Raw genomic sequence first — 20,100 nt, forward strand, 5'->3', positions numbered from 1 at the left:
GTGACTGAAGGCAAACAAAAGCTGTGACTTCTAGGCATACTCCTCATCCCTACTTCCCTACCTCCCACTGTCTGAAACACACACGTAATGCGGGAAGATCTGTCTTGGACAAGAGAGAAGCCCGGCCAGGCATGGTGGCTCACGCCTGTAATCCCAGCACTTTGGGAGGCCAAGGCGGGCGGATCACTTGAGGTCAGGTGTTTGAGACCAGCCTGGCCAACATGGTGAAACCCCATCTCTACTAAAAACATACAAAAATTAGCCAGGTGTGGTGGCAGGCACCTGTAGTCCCAGCTACTCGGGAGGCTGAGACAGGAGAATCAGTGAACCTGGGAGGCGGAAGTTGCAGTGAGCTGAGATCATGCTACCGTACTACAGCCTGTGTGACAGAGTGAGACTCCGTCAAAAAAAAAAAAAAAAAGAGAGAGAGAAAAGCCCAGTGCTCAGGATGAGAGGCCAGGAGAGTGAAGGAGGCTGGACTTCCAATATTACGAAGCTGCCCATGTGGGAGACAGAATAATGCCTTGCCATGGATGTCTTCATCCTAATCCCTGGAACCTGTGAATGCTGCCTTGTACAGCAAAGGGCCTTTGTTATTTATTTATTATTTATTTTATTTTAATTAATTATTTTTTTTTGAGATGCAGTCTTGCTCTGTTGCCTAGGCTGAATGAAATGCAGTGGTGTGATCTCAGCTCACTGAAACCTCCACCTCCCGGGCTCAAGCGATCCTCCTGCCTCAGCCTCCTGAGTAGCTGGCACTACAGGTACGTGACATCATACTCAGTTAATTTTTTTTTTTTTTGTATTGTTAGTAGAGACAGGGTTTCACCATGTTGGCCAAGCTGGTCTCCAACTCCTGACCTCAAGCAATCCACCCGCCTCAGACTCCCAAAGTGCTGGGATTATTAGGCGTGAGCCACTGCACCTGGCCTATTTATTTATTTTTGAGACAGAGTCTCACTCTGTCGCCCAGGCTGGAGTGCAGTGGCACGATCTGGGATCACTGCAATCTCTGCCTCCCAGATTCAAGTGATTCTCATGCCTCAGCCACCTGAGTAGATGGGATTACAGGTGCACACCACCTCGCCCAGCTGATTTTTGTATTTTTAGTAGAGACAGGGTTTCACTATGTTGGCCAGACTGGTCTTGAACTCCTGACCTCAGGTGATCTGCCCACCTTGGCCTTCCAAAGTGCTGGGATTACAGGCATGAGCCACTTGTGCCCGGCTGGCCCTTTGTTATTTATTTATTTGAGACAAGGTCTCACTCTGTCATTCAGGCCGGAGTACAGTGATGCAATCACAGCTTACTGCAGCTTCCACCTCCTGGGCTCCAGTGATCCTCCCACCTTAGCCTCCTAAACAGCTGGGACTACAGGCATAAGCCACCACATCCAGCTAATTTTTGTATTTTTTGTGGAGACAGGGTTTACCGTGTTGCCCAGGCTGGTTTCTTGGGCTAAAGCAATCTGCCTGCCTTGGCCTCCCAAAGTGCTAGGATTATAGGCATGAACCACCTCGCCCATGAGGCCAACAAAGGATTTTTGCAGATGTGATTAAGTTTAAGATCTTCAGATGGGGAGATGATTCTGGATTATCTGGGAGGAGCCAAGGTCATCACAAGCGTCCCTACAAGAGGGAGGCAGGAGGGATCAGTTAGACAGAAGGTGATGTGATGATGGAAGCTGAGGAATAGAAAGATTTCAAGGTGTTACACTGCTGGCTTTGATGGTGAAGGAATGGGGCCTTTGAAAGCTGGCAAAGGCAAGGAAAGGGGATCCTCCCTAAGGCATGCATTTTTTGCCTTTTGACCTCCAGAGCTGTAAAATAGTAAATCTGTTTTCAGCTGGTAAATTTGTGGTAATTTGTTACAGTGGCAGTAGGAAATGAACACATCAGCTTGCCCCAGATGCTGACACCCAGACTGTTACTTGGGAGAGAACAAACTTCTATCTTGTCTAAGCCAATGCCACTTTGGCCTTTGCCTTAGAGTCAAGCCTGCCAAAGGACTTTTCTGTTTCTTTTGACAAAGACACAGGGATTGAAGGGGGTGGCCAGTTTCTCAAGCAGTTTACCTGCATGGCAGGAACTGCTAGTTGTCGTCCCTCAGCATCCATCCCTCCCTTTTCTTCCATAGTAATTGAATTTCAGCTGGGTTAATCGTCACTTAGAATAAGTACTGTATTTCCCAGCTTCTGTGGCAGCTAGGAATGGTCATGTGACTAGGCTCTGGCCAGCAAGACACCAACTGAAATGTTGTAAGGCTTTGCTGGTTCTTCTTCAGTTCTTCCTTTCTCCTGCTCCCTGGAGCTCAGATGATGCCATCTTGGATACAAGGTCAAGATCACAGAGCAACAAGGTAGCAGGAACCTGGGCCTCTGCACCACAGCAGGCTGTTAGGCAACCTTGCTAGGCTTCTCCAGGAAAATAAGCTTCTACCTTGTTTAAGTCATTGTTATTTTGGGTTTTCTCCCACTTCCAGCCAAAACAAATCCTGAAAAGGCAGTCATTTCTGGTACTATTTCTCAAGCTTTTGTCTCCATTCACTCGAGTTTATTTTGAAGGGGATAGTTTTATTCTGTTGGTAAGGACATCTTTACTAGATTCAAATTTAAACAGTATTATGATGATGTCTCTTCCTAACCATTTTACACGGTATTTAGACCACCGAAGATGACATCACAAAGTAGCTTTACACTTCTGGGAAGGACCACCAGGCTACCAGCATGTGGGAATTCCACTGGTGGCCAGCTGAGGCACCTGGTCTTATTCACTTTACTGGCTTCACTGCAAACTGAGTCAGAGGTTTCCACTGAAATATCGCCCCAATGAGCCCAACGATTATCCTCAACGCTTGAATGAAGAGCTGCCACCCAGGAGCCACTTTTGCTTCTGCCAGAGTCCCCCAGACTTGTTCCTACCTGCAGATGCCCTTGTTATTCAGTCCTCACCTAAATACCTGCTAGAGCTGCAGAGTCTATAATTCTTACTGTTCATCCAAGGACACATTCATTACTTGAACCGGAGGGGCAGCAAGGACTCTTCATCCCCCCAAAACCATTGGGTTACCTCCAAGTAGCCTTGCCCCTCCTCCAAGTAGCCTTGCCTCTAAGGCTGATGTCTGTGAACAAGTCAGTCCCTGACTTCCCCTCTTGCCCCATGCCACGCCCACACAGCCATTCCCAGGTACCTGCTGCCGGGAAAGCAGGATGTGGGCCAGGTGCTTGCCAACCTCTGCTGATCGATGGAGACACACCCCCCAGGGGTTGTCGATGACATTGGCGACACTGAGGAGTGAGGCTGGCCAGGTCAGGGCAGCCACAATGCCTGGGGAAGTGAGATAGTGATGAAGGGAATGGCCCCCATCCTAGGGTCCTACTAGGGAAGTGACTGGCTAACAGATGCTGGAACGAATGCATGCAGTCTCTAACTTGGACCTGCAAGCTTGCCAAGTATTGTCGAACTGCTAAAGAGCAAAGCAATCTGAAACTCATGAATTTCTGATATATGGACTCAATCCCTTCTGCTCAAGCCCTTGTCACGTGTGAGAGGGCCCCAATTCGTCTCCATACCTTGTACCCTCCCACTTTGCCTCATAACTCTGCAGTGGGGCCCCCTGCCCTGCCCATCCCTTCTAGACTCAGTCATATTACTTGCTTTTTTTGCCAAAGACATTAGTAGATATGACGCTTGAAATGGACTTGTGCATCAGGGCTAGCCTCTTGTGCTTCCGTCGTTGACATGGGCTTGCCTGCTCATCCCAGCAGGAGGATGAGAGACAAATGGAGCAGAGCCGAGACGCCTCAGACAAGGCCAGCACTGATTGGTGGATGGTCAGCTGATCCATAGGCCCAGCTAAGATCCGCCAACTCCAGCCTCTTGAACTTTACAGTAAACATCCCACAGAGTTTTGCGGTGGCTTGTCGCACAGCAATAGCTGACAGACAGATCATGCGACTGACTGTTTACCTGTCTTCTCTCCATAGGGATCATAAACTTCTCCCAGACAGGAATGCGGCCTTAACCTCTCTGTGTTCCTAGAGTCCAGCACGGTGCATGCCCTGGGGGCTTTGGGCATGTAAAACTATGGTACCACTGTGGGATGAAGGCAGTGGGCATGCTGTTGTTGTGGGGCAGGTGGGGGGCCTTACCAGACAATACTGTGTACTTTAGAGCCTCCTGGGCCACCATGTTGGCGAGACCACTGAGGATGGTCTCCAGGGCGTTGCCGAGCTCCATCAGGTACTTGGCTTCCCAGGCCAGACAGTACTGCTCACGGCTGTGGGCCAGGGCGGCCCACGGGGCACTGAAGGTGCCTGGGGAGATCACAGGTAGGTGAAGTCTCTCGTCTGTGGCAGAGGATGCCCCACCCCATCACCCCAGACAGGCAGCACCAGGACCACTCACCCTTGTTGGAAGACAAGAGGTCCACCCCCTGCCAATGAGTGGCAGCTGTCAGCAGAGCTAACAGAGCTCTGTGCAGCCCCATGAGTCAGCAGGCTGGGCTCGAATCCCAGCTCCTGCATTCACTAGAAGTCAGGTGACCCTGGGCACATCACTATCTCACCTGGAGCCTCGCTTTGCTTCTATGTGAAGTGGGAAGATGGTTTATCTCCCTTCATAGGGTAGGTATAAGAATGAAGGCTGTTTGAACTATGATATATGTAAAGGATTATTTTCTCTCATGCTGAAATAATTCTGGCATTAAGCTGCTCAGGACATACAACGAGAGCACACAACGGGACAAGCAGTGTAGCGCTGCGAGTCTGCGGCATCTTGATTTGACAAACATGGCCTGGGTGGTAGCTAGAAATGTGGGGAAGAGGTGTTTGAGCCCGGCTCTGTTATCATCTTCCTGGGTCATCCAATTTTCCTGAGCCTCAGTTTTCTCACTGAGAAAATATAAATATCAAATGACCCATGGAAGGAGGATGAGATGACACCACTGTAGCGGCCAATGCCAAGTTGGAAAGTATAACCATGACACCACCCTCATCCCCTCCTTCCTTGCCCACCTGGCTGCCTTCAGGATAGGAGCACAGAGGGGCCCCTAATCTGGCCCCCATGCATTTCTGCTTGTGGCCCAAGTGGTTTTTCTTTTCTTTTTTTGAGACAGAGTTTTGCTTTGTTTCCCAGTCTGGAGTGCACTGGCACCATCTTGGCTCACTGCAACCTCCGCCTCCTGGGTTCAAGTGATTCTCCTACCTCAGCCTCCTGAGTAGCTGGGATTATAGGCACCCACCACCACACCCAGCTAATTTTTGTGTATTGTTAGTAGAGACAGGGTTTCATATTGGCCAGGCTGGTCTCGAACTCCTGACCTCAAGTGATCCACCCGCCTCAGCCTCCCAAAGTGCTGGAATTATAGGCGTGAACCACTGCGCCCAGCGCAAGTGACTTTTTCAAAACACAAATCTTCTCCCACTCCTGCCTAAAATCCTTCATGAGCTCCCAGGTCGTACATCAGTTCCCCTAGATTACTACCACTTGTCCTTGAGATTCCGGTCCAATCGTCTCTTCCATGGGGAAGCCTTCCCGGCTCCTCTGACAAATCAAATGCACCCTCCACTTTTCCCCATAAGTTCTTATCACAGTCTGTAATTATTCACTATTTTCGCATCCTGTTTGACGTGTGCCTCTCCTACAGTCTGTTTTATCAAACACTATATTCCCAAAGCCTGGTGATGTGACGCACAGTAAGAGCTCATTAAACACCATGTGGGAATGGAGGGGTGGAGACAGCTTCCTGGGGTGGCCTGCAGGTTCTGAGCATCAACCTCAGGCCTCTACCTGCCTGCCCCAAAGCTCATCCTTACCTGCAGGGTGCCACGTCTGCACAAGGACAACCCTACAGCTGCTCCCCTCCCTCTGTGGGGACCCTGTCTCAGCTCAGCAACAACTTGGGGATCAATTGCCTCTCATAATGGATAAGGTGATAGTCAGCCCCGAGAGAGGAGACGGGTCCAGGACAGCGAGGAGCACGGGCTTGATGTCAGCCTGGGTTCGGAACCCAGCTCGACGGCTTCCACTGGTGTGACTCACAGCAAGGCACAGTGTCCTTCTGACCCTTGGTTTCCACATTTGTAAGGATGAAATAATAACATCTGACTCACGGGTGTGGTGGGGATCACATGAGATGCTGCATAAAAGGCGTTGTATACTTTGGGAGGCCGAGGTGGGTAGATCACGAGATCAAGAGATTGAGACCATCCTGGCCAACATGGTGAAACCTCATCTCTACTAAAATAAAAAACTAGCTGGGCATGGTGGCATGTGCCTGTAATTCCAGCTACTCAGGAGGCTGAGGCAGGAGAATCGCTGCAATCCGGGAGGCGGAGGTTGCAGTGAGCCGAGATTGGGCAACTGCACTCCAGCCTGGTGATAAAGCAAGACTCCGTCACAAAAAAAAAAAAAAATAAATAAATAAATAAATAAATAAATAAATAAAATAAAAAATAAAAATAAAAAAAATAAAAAGGCGTTGTATAAACTGTAAAGTGCTCTACTGCATTGTGCTGTCCCATGGCCAAGAATATGGGCTGTGGAGCCAGAGAGAATGGGGGTGAATCCTGCCCCTGCCCCTGACTAGCTGGGTGACCCTGGGCACCCCTTATGAGCCTCAGTTTCCTCATCTGGAAAATGGGAGGGCGAATTATGGCCACTTCCCTGGACTGAAGTGAGGAGCTAAATGAGCCAGTGCATATGAAGGGCTTGGTCGTTGGCTACAAAGTTTTTATCTTTATTGTACATAATCAAGATTAATAAAGGGGTGGGCCAAAGAAAGTCTGGTTATTCCTATCACATGGAAAAAGCAACCTTGTGATGATAAGGCTTCTTTTCCTGGCTCTCGAGGAGGTAGGAACACATATTTTTTCCTTCTGAAACTTTCTCTAGCTTGATTATATTTATTTTACCCAGTCCTTTCCCTGGGTGCCCCACCATACTAGACTGCTGGAGCTCAATGAAGACCTTCCTCATTCACAAATGAACTTGACCTTTAACCTGGGGCAAACTGAACAAATGGCGGCAAAATGAAGAAAGGAGTTTGCTTTCCATGCCGGCCAGACTTGCAAATTCCTTTACCTGGGCTCTTGTTCTTGCTCCCTCCTGTAGCATGGTAAAATGAAAACAAATGAAAAGAAACCCTGGGCATTGGATCAGGAGACCTAGCTTTGAATTCTGCATCTGCTACTCTCCTGCCAGGGTTCCTCTTCCACCTCTGATCTTCCAAGGTGAGGATCAGAACAGCCTCACCTTGGAGGGTGGAAGTGAGGTTTCTAGGAGGTAACCACACCAAGTTCCTACTGTGCTGGTAAAATGCCAGACTCAGGGTAGGTGTGAAGGAGGCGCTCACTGAATGCTAGTGACCTCTGTGCATGGGTGAGGCCTGTCGGTCACACACCAGTAAGACCCTGGCGCCTGGTGACACCTCTAAACGTTTTTCGCTGGCTTTCTTCTAGGTGGTTTGGCAGATCTGCGACTTCTGTCCTCAGGTCAGAGACTTGGGAACCCAGGAGACTCTTGGGGGGCATGCCTGAGTGGCCAGGTTGGGACGTTTAGGATTCCTGCGCCCACCCTGCTCTTTCTCTAAGGGATGCAGTGTTTGTTGTTTGTTGAGTCTCTTGCTGGGCACTTGCAGGGGTCAGCCAAGCAACAAGTGGACCATGGTGTGAGTCCTCAATGCCACCCTGGCTAGAATCCCCCAAAATATGCATATTCAAATTAGAACAGCAAAGGGAACTAAGGTTTGCGTCATGCCAACTAGAAACCACGTGATGTTCATGCATTTCCTCACTTAATCTTTGCAGCATCCTGAAAAGGTGGCAATAATTCGTTCCACTTTACAAATGAAGTAGCAGAGATACAGAGAAGGTACATAACCTGCTGAGGTCATGTAGCCAACACATACTGATCTCTCACTCACGTGCTTAAAGTCCTTTGCTATCTTCCACTTGCTCTGAGGACAAATTCAAACTTCTTGCCACAGCTCACACGCTCCTGCGTGGTCTGGCTCCACCCACATTCCTGCCTTCTGGCTCCCTGCTGCAGCCATCCTGTGCTCTTTTGGTTCTTTCAAGCCACTGGGCCTTTGCACCTGCTGTCCTTTTGCTTGGAATACAGTTTCTGCTCCTGGTTTATTGGGCTAACTCCCAGCTAGCCCTTAGCCTAAATGTCACTTCCTTCAGAACCTTCCCCAGAAACACCCTGTGCTTCCCCTATTGTGCTATCCATAAAGCTCCCATTTAGTTACTTGGTCTGTCTTCTGTCTTGGGCTGTATGTTCTGTGGGAGTAGAGGCCATGGCTGTGCTGCTCACCACTGAATTCCTAAGACCTGGTTCAGTATATGACACATGGTAAGTACAGTACTTTATAAATACTGCTACATGGACAGATAGGTGGATGGGTGGATGGATGAATAGATGGTTGGGCAGATGGGTGGGTGGATGGACAGATAGGTGGGTGGCTGGATGGGTGGATAGGTAGAAGGGTGGATGGATGAATGGATGGTTGGGCAGATGGGTGGGTGGATGGACAGACAGGTGGGTGGCTGGATGGGGGGATAGGTAGAAGGGTGGATGGATGAATGGATGGGTGGGCGCATGGATAGATAGGTAGAAGTGTGGATGGATGGATGGGTCGATGGGTCGGTAGACAGGTGAGTGGGTGGACAGGTAGATAGGTAGAAGAGTAGATGGATGGATGGATAGATAGAAGGGTGGCTAAATGGGTGGGTAGATGCATAAATAGGTGGGTGGGTGGATGGGTGAATAGGTAGAAGGGTGGGTGGGTGGGTGGATGGATGGATGGATGGGTGGGTGGATGGATGGATGGGTGGGTGGGTGGGTGGGTGGATGGATGGATGGATGGGTGAATGGACAGGTGGGTGGGTGGTTGAGTAGGTGGATAGATGGATGGAGAGATGATGGGCAGGTAGACAGATGTGAGATGAAGTTACCTCACCTCTCTGAGCCTCAGTTTCTTCCTCTGCAAAATGGGGCTCCCCATACCTGCTCCCTAGCCCAGGTAAAAACCTAGCCCAGGGTCTGGCCCAGGCCAGCCACTGCCCACCCCCCTCCACTTCTGGTCCTCCTGGTCCTCACGGTATTTGCCGGATGCGAGCCACCCAGTGATGGCGATGGTGATGTGCAGCTGCCTGCCTTCCGTCAGAGGCAGAAACGTGAACTCTTCAATGGCTCCCACTCGCTTCTTCATCTTGTATCCTAAAGACCCAGATCCGAGAAAGAGAATGGAGGTGACTGGGGCCCCAGGGAACATCAGGGTGGCTGTATGTGTTCACACATGCACACAGTGAGGGCCGTCTGTGTGCCCTGCCCCTGGAAAAACATCCAACATTGTGTTTGAACTCATTAAGGTAGGTGCCATTATTGTCCCTGATTATAGACGAAAGCAAGAAGCTGCTGCTGAGGCTGGCCAGCCCCAAGTGGAAGAGCTGGTTTGGACCTCAGAGCCCAGGCTCTTACCCATTGCTCTGCCCTGGTTCTGTTTCTTTTCTCCTGCCCACACACTGCAGGGGTAGAACACACTCCACTTAGTAACGGCGAATCAAATGGACCAAGAGTCTCAGCAGGGGAGCAAACTCCTCTTGGGGAGCTGAGCAGGAATGTCTGTGCATGACGGGGTTGAGGGAATGGGAGGCGCGCTGCTGCTGACAGGTATCATTTGGAAAAACTCCCCCAGGTGATGCTGCTTGGGGAAGGGCAGCCATGTTCTCTCCAAACACGAGGAAGCCCAAGCATAGAAACTTCTGAATGGTGGAAGCAGGTTCAGTTGTGGCCTTTCTCAGGAAGTACACACAGTTGCATGGGAAAAAAGCCAGCTTCTCAAACTCGGCCCTGACCCTGACCCACGCGAGCTCTGGGAAGGCTGGGACCCAGAGTGAGAAAAGCCACGTCTCCTCTGTCTCCCAGGGAGCCACTACTGGTGAGAATCCAGGCATGTTCTTTTAGGAACTGGGCCACCCTGGCTGAAAATTCCTCTGAACCTATCATTCCTTTTGAACCTTACCTGTCAGGCCAGCTCCAGCTGCACCGAACAGCGAGGTCATGATGGCTATGCCGGCTGCTGAGCCCAGAGCCGCTGCTCCCGCACTGCCAATAATCGTCGCTGCTCCAGCGGCAACAAGGGGTGCAGCGAGACCTCCGGTCACACCTGTGGGAAAAGCAGCAGTTTCAAGTGGGAGTAAAAATGTGGTGGCCGGGCGCGGTGGCTCACACCTGTAATCCCAGCACTTGGGACGCCGAGGCAGGCAGATCACGAGGTCAGGAGATCAAGATCATCCTGGCTAACATGGTGAAACCTCGTCTCTACTAAAAATACAAAAAATTAGGCCGGGCGCGGTGGCTCAAGCCTGTAATCCCAGCACTTTGGGAGGCCGAGACGGGCGGATCACAAGGTCAGGAGATCGAGACCATCCTGGCTAATACGGTGAAACCCTGTCTCTACTAAAGAATACAAAAAACTAGCCGGGCGACGAGGCGGGCACCTGTAGTCCCAGCTACTTGGGAGGCCGAGGCAGGAGAATGGCGTAAACCTAGGAGGCGGAGCTTGCAGTGAGCTGAGATCCCGCCACCGCACTCCAACCTGGACGACAGAGCCAGACTCTGTCTCAAAAAAAAAAAAAAAAAATGCAAAAAATTAGCTGGGTGTGCTGGCGGGTGCCTGTAGTCCCAGCTACTTGGGAGGCTAAGACAGGAGAATGGCATGAACCCTGGAGGCAGAGCTTGCAGTTAGCCGAGATCGCGCCACTGCACTCCAACCTGGGTGACAGAGCAAGACACTGTCTCAAAAAAAAAAAAAAAAAAAAGGTGTGGCTTGATGAGTTTTTACCCCTCAGCTACCTAATAATGCCTCCCATGGAAGCTTCTGACAGTGCTGATGAGCATACTGACTACTCACTGACTACCTACCGCATGCCAGGAGCCACCTCCCAGCTGAGCCCCTGCACTCTCCACTCTCACCCACAGCCTGGCATCATTTCTGTCTGCAAAACCCGGACCTGTGCCACCATCTCCAGCTGGACTCACCGATCACTGTTCCGCCTCCGACAGTCGCCAGGCCTATCAGGAAATAACGCTTCCATTTCCTCCGGTTTTCTTTCTTCTTCCGGGATGCCTCGGCCATTCTGAGGGAAAAGAGGGTGGTCTTTAGGGCCAGCTGTGCCCAGGATCCCTTGAGATATCCCCACCACACCAACCCTCAAACAGGGGCCAATGCTGGGTAGCTACTCTGCCACTCAGAGTAAGGGACCAAAGTCACCCTGAGCCCATTGATGGTTTAAAAAGCTGAAAACATTCTAAAACCCAGCCGAGGAATCTCAGTGTATGGGATGTACTACTTACCCAATGGATCCATCCTAACAGGGTTGCAATTTGAATAATAAAAAGACAAAAAAAAATCATAATAATAGCAAGAGAAGCACAAAAAAGATCTTTAAACAGATGGACCCAGAAGAAGCACAAAATAGATAATCACAGACTCCGTCACCTCCCTCCTCCCCTCCCTTCTTCTCCACCCTGTCATCTGATCCCACCTCCCTCTGGGACATTTGGAAACCAGTTTCCTTCAAAATGATCATTTTGAAGATGGGAGACCTTGGCCTTGGAGCAGTAGCTAGACTTGTTCAGACTTGAAATGGAAATGCTAAAAAAATTAGCAAAAGGAAAACATTTAGAGTGAATTGGGGTCAGGTGAGCCCTGAGAACTGCTGTTTGTGAGCACTCAAGAGTCAGGAAGCCCAATTTTCCTATTGGACATTCAGCCCTTAGCCCCTTTGCTGTGGCTGGGACGGAGAGGTTATTAAGTGGGAACTCTGAACTGAGGTTGGAGTCTGAACAATAACTCAGTGTGGAGTGATAGCAAAGCATGGTGATAATCAAAGAAGAAAAATGGTTAATCTTTACCAAGGGCTTCTTACATCTCAGCCACTGGGCTTTGCACTTCACAGGGTTAATCTTATCCTAAGAAGCAGTATGGTTATTGTACCCATATTATAGATGAATTAAGGGATAACAGTCCCTACCTACCCATGAACTGTGAGGCTCCAGTAATAGATTATCTGTAAAGCATTTAGCACAGTGGTGGGCACACTGCAAGGACTCAGTGCAATCAGGGCTGATGTCATCACGATGCTGCATCTCCCCAAGCCTCAGTTTCCTCTTTTGTCAAAAGGCGGATACTAATTTCTACCTCATAAAGTTGTTGGTTTGTAAGGATTAATTTCATTCCTTCTTTATCTATTCAGTCAATAAAGTTATATTGAGAATGGATGATGTGCTGTGTTTTTGCATCTCCGTGAGCAGAAAAATGTATGTGCTCAACCAGTACCTGTTTCCTTCCCATCTACCTCCTCATGAACCATACACTTCATTGAGAAATAGCTCCTTCTCCAGTCATCTAAAAGAAATGGGATTTGGCCAGGTATGGTGGCTCATACCTGTAACCCCAGCACTTTGGGAGGCCAAGGCACGCGGATCACCTGAGGTCAGGAGTTTGAGACCAGCCTGGTCAATATGGTGAAACCCCATCTTTACTAAAAACACAAAAATTAGCCAGGCGTTGGGGCAGGCGCCTGTAACTCTAGCCACACAGGAGTCTGATGCAGGAGAATTACTTGAACCCGGGAGGAGGAGGTTGCAGTGAGCTGAGATTGTACCACTGCACTCCAGCTTGGGAATAGAGTGAGACTGTGTCTCAAAATACATACATACATACATACATACATACATACATACATACATACACAAAATGGGATTTCAGTTGGGCATCTAGGGACCTGCTGTGCTTTTTGGTTCCCTGCCAGTTCACCTCAACAGATTTTTTTCCTAAGCATCTCCTGAGTGTAAAGCCCAGTGTTTCTCAGTCACTTCATTACACAGAAGCAGAAACCAGTAGTAAAAATCTCTGTGCATATCATGATGCTGGTTTTCCACGATTGAAATTCACGTCATCGGTAGTGTGGGATGAGGCTGAACCACGTGCATCTAGCACAGTGGGAGGCAGGAGGGCCATCAAGATGGAGGGTTCTAATGTCAGAATTCAAACTCTGCGGATGTAGGCATGAATCCTAGCTCTGCTGTTGTGGTAGCTGTGTCACCATTCTCCACATATTCAGTTATCCCTCTTACAGAAAGATTATGCATCCCTGCCCTGTTGAACTGAGTGGTCATAGGACCAGCTTTAGCCAGTCAAATGTAGGTGGAGGTGATATGTGTCACTTCTGGCAGAATCTTTTTTTTTTCCCCCTTTTCTTTTTTTTTTGAGACAAGGTTCGGCTCTGTCGCCCAAGCTGGAGTGCACTGGTGGGATCTTGGCTCACTGCAACCTCCATCTCTCAGGTTCAAGTGATCCTCCTGCCTCAGCCTCCCAAGTAGATGGGATTATAGGTATGTGCCACCATGCTTGGCTAAGTTTTGTATTTTTTGTAGACATGGGGTTTTGCCATGTTGCTCAGGCTGGTCTCAAACTCCTGGGCTCAAGTGATCCACCTGCCTCAGCCTCCCAAAGTGCTGGAACTACAGGTATGAGCCACCATGCCAGGACAACTGGCAGAATCTTTAAAGCCAGTGCAGGAAAGTGATTCATCTTCTTTCTCTCTGCCCCAAAACCAGCAATAATCTAGATGGGGTCACTCTGTCAGCCTGGGACCCAGAACCAGGACAATGTGAATTCAAGCTACAGCCAATCTGCAATGGACACATAGTATGAACAAGAAATACACCTTTAATCCTGTAAGCTGCTGAGATTTATTTGGGGGTCACTTGTTACAGCAGCAAAACCTAGCCTATCCCCACAACGGACAGAACCACTTAATAACTTTGTGACTATGCACAAATTATTTGTCACATCTGAGTTTCCTCAACCAACAAATGGGGATAATAACAGTACTGAATTTCCAGGGGTATTGTGAGGACTAAATGAGACAGAGACACTGAGATACAGTGACTACCATCCTGTAATTATTCAATATATTTATTGCTATTATCACTCTCTTCATTATTATTGTAATAATTTCCTCCTCAACACAGGCTGGGCATATACTTTGACCCTTAACTGCTTTGACCCTTAATTGATAACTCTTAATTCAGTTCGAAGTGGAAGGCTGAAGATTACTGACTTTCGGCAGAGTTCAAGGCCGAAGAAAACATTCAAGTTGCTGACGATACATGATGGGAATGTGCAACTAGACAGGTGATGTGGCACTGAGTCAGTGGCATCTTGATTCAACAAACACGGCCTAGAAATAGTCTGGAAATCTGGCGAAGAGGTGTTTGAGCTTAGCTCTGCCATGAACTTCCAGGATCATCTAATTTTTCTGAGTGTTGATTTTCTCGCTTAGGAAATGTAACTATCAAATGACCCATGGACAGATGATGAGACAGCACACTGCAGTGGCCAATGCCAAGTATTAATAGAAAAATATAACCATGACTACCTGCCTCTTTCTCCTCTTCCCTCTTTGCCTGCCTGGTTGCCTTCAGGACACTGTCATCTCTCCCCACTGTGACACTTACGCCCTCTGTGTCCTGACCCCTCTCTCCCCCTCTAGCTTCAACACTAATCACTTCCTCACTGACACATCACCCTTGGAAAATACTGAGCTGCCTCTAGTCACCTTCTGGTCTCTGGCCATCAAGGACCTTCCCGCCTTCCTATGACTAGTTCAACATTACTCAACTTTCAGGAGTCAGCCGAGGTGGGACACATCCTCCGGAAAGACTGGCCAAAACCCCAAGGTTGCTGAGATGCCCTGACTCTGGGCCCCCTAGACTCTGTGCCACATTATCCTGGAATTCTACACCAGTGATTTGCAGAGGGTGGGCATCAGAATCACCAGGGCGTACCTGTTAAAAACACAGCTTCCCGGGGCCGAATCTCTGGGTCCAAGGATAAACATTCTGTATCGGTAACAAGCTCCTCCTCCAGGGATTCTGCTGTAACTCAAGTTTGAAAATTGCTGAGCTAAGCTCTCATAGCACGGACCAAGCCATTTCCAACTTCCCACCCTCAGCAGCTTGCCCTGGTCTTGGAAACTGGAGGGTATTCAGGAAATCTTTCTCGTAAAGAGCCTAATTATTCCAACAAGGATTGGAGGTGACCACCTTGTTGTGGTGATATACTCCCCAACTCACTGTCCACATCTCTGAAAACCAGAGAAGTACAGGAAAGATATGTTGGCTAAATACAAATATATAGGCTGGGCATGGTGGCTCTTGCCCGTAATCCTAGCACTTTGGGAGGCTATGGTGGGAGGATCCCTTGAGTCCAGGAGTTCCACACCAGCCTGGGCAACAGGGTGAAATCCTGTCCCTACAAAAATAAAAAAATTAGCTGGGCATGGTGGTGCATGCCTGTGGTCCACCCTACTTGGAAGGCTGAGGTGGGAGGATCGCTTGAGCCTGCGAGGTCAAGGTTGCAGTGAGTCACTGCTGCAGAGATCATGCCACTGCATTCCAGTCTGCGTGACAGAGTAAGACTCTGTCTCCCCCATCTCCCTGACAAAAAGTTTATAAGCATTTGTTGATTTGAAAAGAAGATATTTTTTCCTAAAGTTACTTGGCTAAGGCACTCTCTCCTAACATTCAGCTGAATGGCAAATCTATTTCCGTGTTTAAGTATTTGCATGTTCTTAATAATTGTTTTGGGGACCAGGCACGGTTGCTCGCACCTGTGGTCCCAGCACTTTGGGAGGCCAAGGCAGGCAGATCATGAGGTCAGGAGATCGAGACCATCCTGGCTAACACGGTGAAACCCCGTCTCTACTAAAAATACAAAAAATTAGCCGGGCGTGGTGGCGGGCATCTGTAGTCCCAGCTGCTCAGGAGGCTGAAGCAGAAGAACAGTGTGAACCCGGGAGGTGGAGCTTGCAGTGAGCCGAGATTGGGCCATTGCGCTCCAGCCTGGGCGACAGAGTGAGACTTGGTCTCAAAAGAAAAAAAAATTGTTTTGTACATAAAATAGCTTTCTCAGGCATCGTTCATTATTGCAGCACTACACTCTTACAATTATTTCAATTGTCTGATTGAATCTCAACACTGAAAGCAAAGGGGAGATGTTTGCTCTGAGTCACATTTACAACGCTAACACTCAGAGAACAACACGAAATCCGAATGACAGCCTTGCTCTCATCACTGACTGCCTGCTAATTAGACATTCAACGGTCACGTTGAAAAGAAAGACGTGAACCTGAGTTGCCCTTTCCATGTGAGCTGCCCAAAGACAAAGGCTGAAACCACATGCAGATTTGGGCCAAATCCCAGGCTGAAGCCAGAGATACCTCCTGAAGGGCAAGACGCCTGCATTGCCTGTCTCACAGAACCACAAATCAGTCTTTCTGTCATCTTATCTCCCATGAGAGGGTGTTTCCCGTCCTTATCCTCACCACACCTTCTGTTTTTAAATCACCTTTTTTTTTTGTGCTGACAGATAGAGATAGCTTATCACTGAGAGGTCTACACACACTTTCCTAGTAAAGGCCTGGATGGCCCCATAAAATCATTATCTTTCTTGTTTTCTTCAGAATAAAGGAGAAACCCTGCCACTGCCAGCCAGGTCTTGAGGGACACAGTGAGAGCCATTCAGACTGGACACAGTAGTCGAATCAGAGGCTGCTGACCAGTCATGTGACCTTGGCTGAGTTATGCCACCCCTCTGACTTTATTTCTTTATTTGTGAAACACTTAGGGGGCTGTTATGAGGATCGAGAGAGATGGCATCTTGTGCCTACATCTAGTAGGCATTCAAGAAAAATCTGACGCTGGCAACGTTCTTATGATGTGAGCAGTATCTTTACTAATTTATTTATTTTTAACTGTAATTTTTTTCTTCTTATGAGATGGAGTTTCACTCTTGTTGCCCAGGCTGGAGTACAATGGCATGATTTTGGCTCACTGCAACCTCTGTCTCCTGGGTTCAAGTGATTCTCCTGCCTCAGCCTCCTGAGTAGCTGGGATTACAGGCATGTGCCATCACACCCAGCTAATTTTTGTATTTTTAGTAGAGACGGGGTTTCACCATGTTGGTCAGGCTGGTCTCAAACTCCTGACCTCTGGTGATCCACCCGCCTCAGCCTCCCAAAGTGCTGGGATTAAGATGTGAGCCATTGCAGCTGGCCTATGTGAGCAGTATCAACCCCAGCAGCTCATTAGCTCCCATCTGCTGAGACTCTACTATGTGCCAAGCACGGGTCCCAGCTTTTGATATGTGTTAAGTAATTTAATCCTCTCAACAACGCTATGACGGCGATACTACCATTATCCTCATGTAAGAGATGAAGAAACGAGGCACAGAGAGGAGAGGTGAAGTCACTAAACAAGTGAGGGAAGCTGGGTGGCCTTAGGGCTCAGACGGGGACCCAGGAGCAGAGGGGTGGGACGGGTGGTACGTCACACTCTAGACCTCAGCTGCAAAGAGTCATGTTAGTGGGCCTAGTAATGAACTCACCTCCCAGAAACACAAAACTTTACAGTCAAAAGAAATCTACGTATCATTCAACCCCTTAATTGTATAGGTAAAAAACAAAATGTGTGCTGGTGTCCACGGAGGGAAAGCCATGTGCCCAGGGCCACACAGAGGGTTAGTAGCAGAATCAAACCAAGAGTCAGGTCTCCTGGCTGAACAGTTGCTATGGCTTCCCTGGGTCTCAGATCCTTCCGGAGACCACAGAATCTGAGAGGTCTCCAAAGTCCCTAACATTGCATCAACAATTACATGTGTGAAGCCATTTTCCGGGGAAAGGGTCTACACATGGACTGCAATAGGATCTATAATAGTCTATAAAAGGGTCTGTAATAACACAATTAGAACAGTACTGTTAACAACAACAAATAATATTTATGGACTAGTTACTCTCCCAGGCTCACCTGAAACACTTCACATATACATGAACTCATTTAGGCCTCACAAGAACCCTGTGAGGAGGGCGCTACTATTATCCCCATTTTACAGGTGAGGAAGTTGAAGCTCAGAGAAGTTAAATAATGCCCAAGCTCACGTGGCTGGTAAGTGGCAGAACTGGCCTGTGTTAGACCTTCTGGTTTATATCTTCTTCCCTGACCGGGCATTACTGGTATTATCAGAACAAATTGCTCCGGGTAATACATTTATCTCTGATAATAAGATTTCCAAATAATAACTGAGAGATTCCTTAATTTCAACGCATATAAGATCCTATAAATTCCCGACATATCCAAAGAACCTAGGATGCCCTCGTGATTATGGTAATTGGCATGGATCCAGGTATTTCTATACTGATCCAACTCTAGCGGTCAAAGCTAGTGTCTACAGGTTATTTCAACAAACCAAGTTTCCCCCTTTCTCAAGGAAATACCCCTTGTCTTTGCTCTACTAACTGTGGCATGAGGGTGGCTCTGGGTGTCAATTTGGCTTTAGGATTAAATTCTCAGGTGGGCTGACCTGGTGTAATCTGGCTGGTCAAAGAACTGGGAGCTGGGAGACGTGCCTGGTGCCAGGAGCCTATGATTAGGCCGTGACTGAAATCGATTTATTGCTCTGGGATTAGATCCTGTGTAAAGCGTCTGCAGAGAGCTGAGCTCTGGCCAAGTTACCAGGATTATTTCCTTCTACACACTCTTGACCATATATAGACAGCAAAGCAACTCTACAACTGATGGGTCTGGGACATGTCAGGGAGGGGAGGACTCACATCTACTGAGTACTTGCTGTGTGCCAGCCCTGGGTCAGACATTTTATAATGTGCAGACATTCATTCTTCCCAGTGATCCTGGGAGGGCACTATCCATATTCCTGTTTCATAGATAAGAATATTGCAGCTTAGAAAAGCAAGGCCACCCATCCAATGTCAAGCAGTGGACAGGTATCAGAAAAGGAACTGAATCTAGGTCAGTTGTGCCCTTGAACCAGGTGTCACAAGAGCCTGAGGTGGAACAGGGTGTCAGGGCCCCAGGATGTTAAAGTCACAGATTCAAGGCCCTTAGCAATCATTCGTTTCATCTTTTCTTTTTTTTTTGATACAAGAGTCTCACTCTGTCACCCACACCGGAGTGCAGTGGCACAATCTTGGCTCACTGCAACCTCCGCCTCCCTGGTTCAAGCAATTCTCCTGGCTCAGCCTCCCGAGTAGTTGGGATTACAGGCGCATGCCACCATGCCCGGCTAATTTTTGTATTTTTAGTAGAGATGGGGTTTTATCATGCTGGCCAGGCTGGTCTCGAACTCCTGACCTCAAGTGATCCACCTGCCTCAGTGTACCAGAGTGCTGGGATTACAGGCGTAAGCCACCGTGCCTGGCCCATTTCATCTTTTCTTCTTGCAAATGAAGTCAGAGGGCAAGTAGCTTGCTAAGAGAGGGCAAGTAGCTTGCTAAGGCCACACAGCAAGTCAGGGCTATAGCTGGGACTCTGTCCTGGGCTCCTTTTACCTCAATATACCATCTCTTAAAGGGAGAAGGGGACTCTGTTATCTGCAAAGTACACTGAAGTGGAGATCCTTGGATCCTGATGGGGGTCGCAGGGCTCTCTTACTCAGATTCCTCCTCTTTGATTGCCTTCAGGCTCTCCAGGAATGTCTTTTCAAGGACATCCAGTTCCTCCAAGGGCACCTGGAGCAGGGAGGTCATGTGGCACACGAGGACTCTGGCCCGGGCATCATAGTGCCCTCGAAAGACAGAAAGAACACCGGAAAAGAATCAGTTTAGGTTTTAAGAACAGTGATGTTAGCAGTGTAACTGATAAAACCCACACTGGAAACAGCCTAAATGTACAACTCCATGGGAGCCAGTCAGTGAAAGAAAATGACACAGTTGCCTGGACAGAATACTCTACAACTATTAAAATATTCAGCAAAAGCAAAGTGGGACTGCGTGCAGTGGCTCACTCCTGTAATCCCCGCACTTTGAGAGGCTGAGACAGGCAGATCGCTTGAGTCCAGGAGTTCAAGACCAGCCTGGGCAACATAGTGAGACCGCCCCCCACCTCTACAAAAAAATACAAAAATTAGCCAGGCATTGTGGTGAGTGTTTGTGGTCCTAGCTACTCAGGGGGCTGACGCAGGAGGATCACTTGAGCCTAGGAGGTTGAGGCTGCAGTGAGCTGTGATCAT

General features: G+C 48.6%; 1 protein-coding gene across 9 annotated transcripts in view; it reads right to left on the reverse strand.

The window, feature by feature from the left end:
- The window catches only part of TMCO4 (transmembrane and coiled-coil domains 4), a 126,115-nt gene that overhangs the window by 57,716 nt on the left and 48,299 nt on the right, over positions 1 to 20,100 (reverse strand). For 6 of the 9 annotated variants that reach the window (XM_030942440.1, XM_030942437.1, XM_030942436.1 and 3 more), the window contains 7 exons: positions 19,524 to 19,656; positions 14,865 to 14,960; positions 11,049 to 11,146; positions 10,030 to 10,173; positions 9,105 to 9,224; positions 4,154 to 4,318; positions 3,193 to 3,329 (listed from right to left, as the gene is read on the reverse strand). In XM_030942440.1, the coding sequence (XP_030798300.1) occupies positions 3,193 to 3,329; positions 4,154 to 4,318; positions 9,105 to 9,224; positions 10,030 to 10,173; positions 11,049 to 11,146; positions 14,865 to 14,960; positions 19,524 to 19,656 (893 nt within the window). The remainder of the gene's footprint in view (positions 1 to 3,192; positions 3,330 to 4,153; positions 4,319 to 9,104; positions 9,225 to 10,029; positions 10,174 to 11,048; positions 11,147 to 14,864; positions 14,961 to 19,523; positions 19,657 to 20,100) is intronic. The other 3 variants (XM_030942442.1, XM_030942441.1, XM_030942443.1) reach the window with 3 other exon arrangements.

This window comes from Rhinopithecus roxellana, chromosome 12 (assembly GCF_007565055.1).
Source record: "Rhinopithecus roxellana isolate Shanxi Qingling chromosome 12, ASM756505v1, whole genome shotgun sequence".
In the NCBI taxonomy this organism is placed as follows: domain Eukaryota; kingdom Metazoa; phylum Chordata; class Mammalia; order Primates; family Cercopithecidae; genus Rhinopithecus; species Rhinopithecus roxellana.